General features: G+C 41.7%; 1 protein-coding gene across 1 annotated transcript in view; it reads left to right on the top strand.

Moving 5' to 3' along the window:
* The window catches only part of AMOT (angiomotin), a 61,774-nt gene extending 52,034 nt beyond the window's left edge, over nucleotides 1–9,740 (top strand). Inside the window, exons 8-12 of the mRNA XM_026653080.2 lie at nucleotides 2,017–2,207; nucleotides 4,773–4,895; nucleotides 5,630–5,862; nucleotides 6,463–6,687; nucleotides 7,188–9,740. Of these exons, the coding sequence (XP_026508865.1) occupies nucleotides 2,017–2,207; nucleotides 4,773–4,895; nucleotides 5,630–5,862; nucleotides 6,463–6,687; nucleotides 7,188–7,288 (873 nt within the window). The 3' untranslated portion in view covers nucleotides 7,289–9,740. The remainder of the gene's footprint in view (nucleotides 1–2,016; nucleotides 2,208–4,772; nucleotides 4,896–5,629; nucleotides 5,863–6,462; nucleotides 6,688–7,187) is intronic.
* The last annotated feature ends 395 nt before the right edge of the window (nucleotides 9,741–10,135 follow it).

Raw genomic sequence — 10,135 nt, 5'->3', positions numbered from 1 at the left:
TACAATATGATAGTTTGCAGTTAACTGTTTTTTGGGGACAGTGGGGGCTGTCTCAGATTACAGTTAAAAATCCAGTTGACTGAAACATATGCCACGATATAATAGACAGTAAATTAAATGGTAAACTACTTCCATTTTTTTACTAGAAATGATATGATATATATGTGATTGACTCTAATGATAGGATTAATAAAAAAAAGTTTAAACATAAGTATATGAAGGAAGAAATAAGTTATATTATTGATGAAACTGTCTTGAAAGAAGACCAGATTTAACACATTCTATAATGGGTTTAGATATAAATGTTATTCTAGATAGGAAGAATTTTTTATATATAGTATAGAAAATATATTGAATTGACATAATTTGAGAATTATTTGAAGTGTACAAATTCCAAGGTTATTTAAAACCAACAACTTGTAAGTGGACGTAACAAGATTTTTGCTTTAAACCATGGTTCCTCTTAAGGAAACAGAAAATGTAAAATAATCTGAATCCTGAGCCACACATATTAGATCGTCTGCTTGATTCCTTCTCTTATAAATGAGCTTTTCATAACTAGTTTTCTGGGCACAAGGTCTTGCACTGCAAGAAAAGATCTCCTTATAATACTTTCCTGTTTAATATTATTCTTTGAGCTTTTAGCATAGAAAATCTCAAACATCTTTTTGTATTTTCCAGTATGCCTCTGTTTGGCTTATTGGCTCCAAATGGAATAAATGTATCTATGTTCCAAACCTCCTCTTAGAATTTAATTACTTCCCTCCCCTCAGTTCCCAAGTATAGCATGTGATCCCACTTTATATGTGACAATGTCTAATCTCAGCCTCTTTTCTAATACCCGGGATTAATTTTGCAAAAATTACAAGGGGTCTCATACATTGTCTCCTCCTAGTTCTAATTCCCTTGCCTCTAGTGGCTTTTTGCCATTGGGCCAGACACTTTCCATCTTTGCATTATAAACAAAACTTGCTTTTCTAACTAATTATATTCCTTCTCGTAATAAGTGAATGATATCACATGCTGCATCTTGTGATTGGAGCTGTGTTGGAATTCTGCTCAATAGAGGCAAAAGCATTTGTTTAACCTGGTTATGATGTGGCTTGGGCTTTATCCACATCGCTTGTTCATAACTCAGTGTGGGCACAACAACGTTACTAATGATTGTTAAACTCTTTAGCCTGATTCAGATCTTGCTTACTCTGGTGTAATTCCATTTAAGGTAGAGGCATTACTTACATTAGTGTAAATCTGGAGTGATATTGGAATTGGGATCCCTATTATTTTGGCTGTGTAGATTCACCACATCTGAGTAACATGATACAGCTTTCCAGAAATATATATATATAGGGGCGGCTCTATGTATTTTGCCGCCCCAAGCACATCAGTCAGGCGGCTTTTGGCGGCATGCCTGCGGGAGGTCCACCTGTCCCGCGCCTTCGGCGTACCCGCCGCCAAATTACTGCCGAAACAGCGGGACCGGCAGACCTCCCACAGGCACGCCGCCGAAGGCAGCCTGACTGCCGCCCTCGTGGCGACCGGCAGGCCACCCCCCCACGGCTTGCCGCCCCAGGCACGCGCTTGGTGTGCTGGTGCCTGGAGCCGCCCCTGTGTGTATATGTGTGTGTGTGTATATATATATATATACAAAATATATATATATATATAATATAGTAGTGGTGGTGGGTGGGCGGGCGTGGGGGGGGATTTTAATTGGGTCACAGTGTTCATGAAAGAATTATTCATGGGCCACATTCTCTTAACTGGGGTACATCAGCATATCTTCAGTGGCTTCAGTGGAGCTCAGCTGATTTGCCCCAGCTGGTGATTTATGGATTTTAAAGCTTGAAGGGACCATTACGATCATCTGGTCTGACCTCCTGCCTAACGCAGGCCATAGAATTCTGCCCAGTGATTGCTCCATTAAGCTGATAACTAATCCGGCCTCCTCATCCCACATGTGAAAACAGGCTCTTCCAAATCTATTCTGATGCATTTTGTTCTTTTGAAAATCAGCGTCAAGGTACATCTCAGACTGCCAGCGCCTCGGAGTACAACGCCACAGCACTTATGGAACTCCTGCGGGAGAAGGAGGAGAGAATTCTTGCCCTGGAAGCCGACATGACTAAATGGGAACAGAAGTACCTAGAGGAGAGCGTGATGAGACAGTTTGCTTTGGATGCGGCAGCTACGGTGGCTGCTCAGAGGTAAATGAAACTATTCATAGCAGGGTATTTTTCCAGTAGAATGTCATATTTCCTACCGATGAATGTTACCCTTAGTCTCGCTTTTCCATGACTCCTCTCCATGCCCTCCACACATCATCAGCTAAAACTCCTGGAATAGAGGTGGAGCTTGGCTGCTTTTGCTGGGATTCCTGCGTAGTTGCCAGCATTTAGAAACTTTGAAGGGACTGTTCCATCAAATGAAAGAACTGTGTTTTCATACACGTATTCATCTGAATGGCTCCTGGAAGCTGCTGACTCAAAAATAGATGGTAGAGCAGAAAAAGATTTACAAGAATCTGTCCTTGCTGCTGTCACGTGAGATGGGGGAAGCTTGGTGATTCACATCGTTCAGCCTGAATGCCACACTTGTTCACCAGACTGTTTTTGCAAATTACTTTGTGGTATTGTCCATAATATGGCTGCTAACCAGAGACACATACACAGAAATTCCGCTTAAAGCATTCGGCTGCGTAGAGATGGCATCGTTTGTGGGGGCAGGGAGGGAATGGTGTCTGAAATTTGGTATCCAACTTAGATTCCAAGACAACTATCCAGAAATAAATAGTAAATAGGTTGTAAATAGGCTTCAGTTAGCTGGTGAGCAAGTGCTGCTAATGGGGTGCAATTGGGTAGTGCTTACATGTGATTTTATTGCTAACTGGTGCCTGGCTCCTGACAGAAGAGTTTTTTTTGGCCATTTTGTAAGCCAGATTCAAGTGCAGATGTTGCAACTTTGCTACTTTTGCCTAAGTTCGTAACTTATTACAGGATCATAGTAAAAATCAGCAAGGAGAGTTGCAGCATCTGCAGTGTTAGCATTTAAAGGGTTATCTTCTCTCACTCCAGAAGCAGCCTGTTACCTCAAGGTATTAATGCTTCTTGTGCACTGTTTCCCAGCTTCCCTGAGATTCTCTAAATGACTTCTTTAAAGTGTGTCCAGGGGACATGTTATATTTTCAGCCCACGCTGATAAATAGGAGTGAGGTCTGTTGGTTGTCACATATGGGGAGAGGACACATTAAGCCAGTTGACATTGTATTTAAATAAACAAGCAAGGAAGGTTTCCAGAGTCAGGAAAGCTCCCATCTCCAGACTTTAGTTTCCTATTTCCTTCCAACTGCTGGTCCTTAAAGAGACAGATCTATTACTGCACTAGCATCTGACGGACAAAAAGTTAATTCCAAGTTAAGATTGGCCACCATTCCTCCCAAATGTTCCTCATTTCAAGGTGACACCATTTTTAAGTTTCCTGTCTGAATAGTCTCTTTGTGTTCCTTATTTTGGGGTTTTGCCATTCACTGCATCCCCGTTCGTGCCTTGGCAGAGTGAGAGGTAGGCTGGCCACTTCACTCTTAACCCTGCCAGACGTGGGAAGTAAAATTGGCACATTATAATGATTTGGTAGCTCTCATTCTGTCTCAGGCTGCTGCAGTCTTAACATTATTTGAATGTGCATTTATATTGTATGGGGCCTTCTAATTGTTAGGACCCACATGGTGGTATAATGGTATAGCATGACGACTGGTATTGAAGTGAACAAGGGATGTAATATTACTGTAATAGTTTTATTAGCCTGCATCTCATTGTTTAAAATATGGGATGCTACAAAGTATCAACATAAACTCTCTTCTCATCCTACTCTAACATTTGGGCTGAGACTCTCAAAACCACCTAAGGGGTTTGGATGCCTAGTTCCTATTTGGTGTCCGTATCCCCTAGCTGATTTTGAAAATCTCAGCCTGAGTGTTTGGTGTGTGGTGTTTTTAACCTAAATGGCAGGCTGGTCTTCCTAGGACGTGTTTAAAAAAAAAAATCTATCTGAAATGTAAGTGTATAGCAGCATTAAATACTTGGTGTGGGTTTAGTAGACTATGCAAAGATTGCAATGGGGCAGTGGTTCTCAACCTGCAGCCCAATCAGCAGAGAGCTGTGGCCCATGCGACATCCTCAGGGCCATACAGGTAGTATTGGATGTGGCCCACATAACACACTAATGGTAAGTAGGTTGAGAACTACTGCAATGGGGGAACCCTAAGTGTGTTGCATAGAAGTTAAAGTGAAAGAGGGCTGTTTATGCTCCATATCCAACCAGTACCCAATACATTTGAGCACTAGCCTGTAGGAGAGAGGACTATATATCTAAAATCATCAGACATAAATTCACTATATTCTAGCTTAAAAGAGAACATATGTGTCTAGCCTGTCATCCTGGAGTGCCATTTCCTCTACATCCTTGTCCTTGACTACACACAAACTTGCCCAGGTTTAACTAAATCAGTTTAAGAACACACCTTTAGTTGAGCAGGATTGTGTGTAGAGTAGGCCCTTGTTTTTAGTGACTTAAGACATCTCTATTGTTTCTTTAGTGCTGGGAGATGGATTTTCCTGGTTTGAGGTCCATAGCCAGAAATGGAGACCTTGAACAAGCCTTTACTCAAAGAAGTGGATATCTTTGTTAAATAGTTTTGAGAGATCATTGTGTGCTGTTGGGATGAGGACAGTGGATTCGTATGGTCCTTTATCTGCTATACTGCTCATTCTCAGGGACACAACTGTGATCAGCCACTCGCCTAATGCTAGCTACGACACCTCCTTGGAAGCTCGCATTCAGAAGGAAGAAGAGGAGATCCTGATGGCCAATAGGCGGTGTCTTGACATGGAGGGCAGGTAAAATGCAGTTCGTTCTCAGACAGCTTCTTTCGTATTGTAATTTTAAGTTGATGGCTGGGGCAGGCTATTGCGAATCATCCCGTTGGGGTATGGTAGCCTCACTTATAGCAATGAAATATGAGAGATACCGGGTTGTGCTCACTTGGTTGAACAAAACAATTGCATTTTCTTTCACTATTGATATGGTTTGGATTCATAAGTAAAGTGCCCCTCAGACTTTTGATTCTATTTATTTTTTTAATGTTCTGTCCCTATTTGTCTGATCTTCTTGTTCCTCTTCACCACCTTCATACAGACGCGTGCCTCTAACACCAAGCTCAGATACATTTGGATCATGTCTTAACAGTGCGGTTCCATGGGGGTGTTTGTCTTGGTGTTTGGCACAGTGCAGGTTCGCTGAAGAGCATTAATCCCTCCTCTTCCTTATCCCTTTGCTGTCTGACCACAGCTCTTGGATCTCAAATGGCCTCTGCAGTTGTTGTGTCCAGTAGCCTGAGGTGGGCAGCTCAGTGAAGATCTGTCAAGTGTAGAAAGTCTTGTCCATGATCTGGCCCTATGGCACGGTGAGCCAGTGAGCACCCATTATTCAAGTCAGTTAGCTCGGTTGCATTCTCTTTAACAAAGAGCTGCACTAATTCCCCGAATGCCTAAAAAGCAAGGGATATTTACAAGAGCACAGTGGACTTTGAAGCATCAGTCTGAAGATAGTGTTCTTTTTGTTATCCTCTCAGGATAAAGACTCTCCATGCTCAGATCATTGAAAAGGATGCCATGATTAAAGTCCTCCAGCAGCGCTCCCGGAAAGAGACCAGTAAGACAGATCAGCTATCTTCAATGAGACCAGCTAAGTCCCTGATGTCAATTTCTAACACTGGGTCAGGCTTGCTGTCCCACTCTTCAACACTGAGCAGCACTCCCATATTGGAAGAGAAGAGGGAGGACAAAAGCTGGAAGGGCAGTTTAGGTAACATTGTAATCCTAACAAAAGCACTGCTAGCTATGTTAAGGGAGTGCGGTCTAAAACCACTCGGGGGGAGTGCGAGCAATGGAAGGACGATGTACTGACCGAGGGCGCTAGGTGCGCTACAAACAGATACAAAGATATGGTCACTGGCCTGAAGGACTCACAGCCTTTATTTGGAGAAAATGTGTTGTAATTAGTCCAAGTTATTAGTTATTTTTTCTGTAGATGGCTTGGGGCCCAAAACTACTCCCATTGCTGTAAATGGGAATTTTTTGCAATTAACTTCAGGGTGAGCAGGACTACACAGAAGTGGGCCGTGGAGGGGAAGCAGCGTTGTCTAGTGGTTGGAGATAGGGCGTGGGAGATGAAACATATTCCAGCATTACCTTTGTAGTGCTGAGTGACCTTGGTTTTCCCAACCTCTGTGCCTTACTTTCCCCATCTGTAAAATGGGGATAATGCAGTCCTTTGTAAAGCACTTTGAGATTGGCAGTTGAAAGGAGGGGGGGAAGTGCAGAACTGTGAACTGGGCAGAACTAGTGCTGCGATGCTCCTTATACGTAAGTGCTTTAAAATCTGCCTCCCTTTCTGTCCACAAAGGTGTTCTGCTGGGTCCAGAATATCGCTCGGAATCCATTCCTTCAACTCCCTCGCCGGTCCTTCCCTCCACCCCGCTGCTGTCTGCACACTCGAAAACAGGCAGCCGAGATTGCAGCACGCAGACAGACAGGGGAAGTGAACAAAATAAAGCTGCTTCCTCTGCGGTGGCCCTTGTACCAGGACGACTCCCCACTACCAGTGTGCCCTACAATTCAGACAAAACAGGTAACTAGACCCAACTGGTCTCCAGTGGGGGCATTGGTATGAGGTCAGTGTACATTGGTATGAGGGTGCTAGTCATGCAGAGCCTTTTGGGGTTGCCAATTCTATGGGTTTAGTTGTTGGTAGGGTGATATGAGTTAGATGGTTATCACAGTAAAGGCTGGGTCTCAGAGGGCCCTTTGGTGAAACGTTAATGCTAAAGGGACAGATTCTGATCTCCATTACGTTAGTGTAAAGACAGAGTGACTATACTGGTTTTAACGCAGTCACTGCAGATTTATACATCATTGCATAACTATGAAAGAGAGAAAGTAAAGAAAGAGAGAGAAAATCTGAATTTTTAAATTTAAAAAGCTGCTGTCAGTCTTTTGGCCACCATCACAAACTGCCTTTATGAATAAGCAGGAAACTTCCTTGTTCCAGTCATATCCCCACTGTAACTGTAGTTGGCAACTGGAGTTATAGCTTGATTCTTTCTGTTTTGTTTCCTCCTCTTGATATAGATGGGCCAGTTTTCCACTCCAGCACTTTGGAAAGAAAACCGCCTGGTCACAGTTTGGGGCAGGACCTCACTGATGCAGAAATGGTGGAATACCTCATCTGAAAGGCCGAACTTGTATCAAAGCTGGGACATAATAGCAAGAATTTTTTTAAAAAAGACATTTTTATTGGAAAAAATATAGTACCTGAGTAATAAAGGAACACTCAGCTCTTTGCTCTTGTATATTAGGTCTCAAAAATGTGGACAGGTTAATTTATAATTTGTTCTAAATTATAAAATACTTGTTCTTTGAAAGTCGTTTCCTCCTCTCTCTTCCTCCCCAAGCTTGTTTTTAATACTGGATCTGGTAATGTCTGGATAAAACCAAGGTCTTAAATGCACTAAATTCTATTTTTAATTTCAGTATTTTTAAAACCTTGTATTTAAAAAAAAAATAGTACTTACTTTCACAGCAGTTGGTTAATTTCATTTGAACGCTGCCAAGATGGGCATGATGACTCTGCAAATTTATTGAGCACCAGGTCACACAATGACCACGTAACATCACAACTAGATTGCGGTGCTTTGTTCTGAATGTCACTGAAGGCTCCAGAGTACAGGTATTCTGAGTAGCTTTGTAAAATTTATAAGAGATGATCAAGGGAGCTTTTTTTCTCTATTGCCCTCAGTAGTACGAAGTCAGCATGGATATTCCATATTCCAGGGCCAGAATGATTTCAATTTTCACAATGTGCTCATGCACTTTTTTGGTTTTTTTTGTACTCTATTGCAGTCACATTGTTTTTAATAGCTCCAGAGATTGTTATGTTTGTCATTTTCAGCAGTGTCAGAGGGTCCCCAGTACTTTTATACATATATAATTTTGAGTAATTTATACAGTAGATAAAAAATAATATATTACATTCAGGTTTTAAGTTAATAAATATGAAGAAACTGTGGGCCTAATCCTGATCTCAATAACATCTGTTTTTCACTATTGAAACTCCACTGTCTTCAGTGAAATTACTCTGAATTTCCACCGGTGTAGGTGTTGAGCCCTGTAGTATTTGAATATTAGCAACTTGATCTGCTGCATTAGACCTTGATAGAGAATTATTTTTGGTATATTTCCCTCTATTTCAAATCTCTTTCTAGTTTGTATGTCCCTCATTCCATGAAATAACGGATTCTCTTTTCATATAGCAAAGTGTCCGCGTTAGTACCTTACACAAGGTAAAGGGTACAGTTGGTTATTGTCAAAAGTTTCAAGTGGCAAATTCTGTGTGCTTCCAAAATATTTCTCTCTTGTAACTGGAGAGAGCAGCATTTCTGTGTTTTAAAGTATTTAAGGGAGTAAGTTTCACATCTGTTCATCATCAGTTTCACTTTCAGGTTTTTAGGAACTAGCCCAAATGCTGCAGTGCTTGGGTTGCAAACCCTGCAGGGGGATGTTCAGACACATTTTAAAAAAGGCTTGTTTTGAGGTTTTTTTTTTAAATTTTATGAAAATACTTGTATTAATATTAGTTTGTTTTAAAACACTTGGTTTACTTAAATTTTATGTCTTTACCCGACAGTGCTGCTAAAGCATCTCAGCTGATCCCAAAATTCCACTACAGTATTGTAGTAGCCAAATCTTGCTATGGACTGACGTAGCTTCATGTTAAAGCACCAAGCCTTATCCTGCAATGGGCTCAGTACCCTTAACTCCCACTAAGTAGAAAGCACTTGGCGCCTTAGTGCATTAGGCCCTAAATTGCAGTGGGCGTACGAAGGCTTCAGCGCAATCACCTATTGGTACTATGTCTTCTAGCCTCTGGCTAATTGACTTTTAAAAGGATCAAAGTAATTGGCCCTAACAGATCAGTGGAAGCAGCCTGGATTTCACAGGGGAGAAGAAAACCCAGAAAGGTGTCCCCCATTAGTAGGCCTCAGATACCTTTCTTGATTTTCCACTGTCCCAAAGTTAACACTGTAATGCCGGAATATCCGCTCAGAATGAGATTATATTTTACTTGAAGCAATCATTCAGCGAAATGGATCACGCTTTGCTCTTGAAAGGCAGTTCCTCTTGGTCCTGGTGGGTTTGCCACTTGCTAATTTTAATCACTGAGAAGTCTTAGAACCATAAAAGTTAGAGACGGCAAAGTATGTTGGTAAGAGATGGCCCCAGTGCAAATACCCTGACTTTGCCACTGACCTCTTTCTCCAACAGCCTGAATCCACCCACGAAACTGGACACCCACAATGTCTGGGATAATTCAGAGCTGTACTTTGAGTTGGCCCATCTCTACCACATAGGTCCTCATCTTTCCTTGGCCTGTGCAGAATTGTTCCTTAAAGTTCATTCTGTTATATTTTGTCCAGGCAAGTGTTCTACCCCTTTCCATGGGGATACCCATCACAGCCTCATAGCTCTCACTGTTGAAAATAGCTAATGTTCTCTTTTGCTTAATTTCATCCCATGACATCAAGTAATGCCTACCCTGGATGATTCTAAATGATGCCTCTCCTCCTTTGTAGTCATTGGAAGCATTGTGTGACCGTATCCCTCTTCCTGCCATAGGATTGTTCCCTATGGGCTGGGTTTAATACAGTGAACAGCTAGGGAGATTGAGAACATAGCTGTGAGAGAGATTCAGTGTGAGAAGTGCAAGTCTTTTCGTTAGTCTGGAAAAACTATACGTTCTTGAGTGCTACTTAGAAGCAGGTAAGAAATGTTACATCCTGTGCCCATTAGTCCATTCTAACTCAATTGACCTGCATTGGTACTAAAATTTATGGATCAATTATGCACATATGTCTGATTGGGTAAACTCCAATTTGCGTAGGTCCGTGTGTGTGGATGATTAGGATGGACCAGTCAACTCTGGTTGTTTGTCCTCCCCCAACTCATTCCTTATAACAAAATTCCATTGTAATTAGTCTAATGAAGAAAAGAAATAGGGGGTTAAGCTTTCTGAGTGAAAC

This window comes from Terrapene carolina, unplaced genomic scaffold, assembly GCF_002925995.2.
Source record: "Terrapene carolina triunguis isolate 2854851 unplaced genomic scaffold, T_m_triunguis-2.0 Scaffold131, whole genome shotgun sequence".
NCBI lineage: Eukaryota > Metazoa > Chordata > Testudines > Emydidae > Terrapene > Terrapene triunguis.
This window is presented reverse-complemented; position numbering and strand designations above follow the sequence as displayed.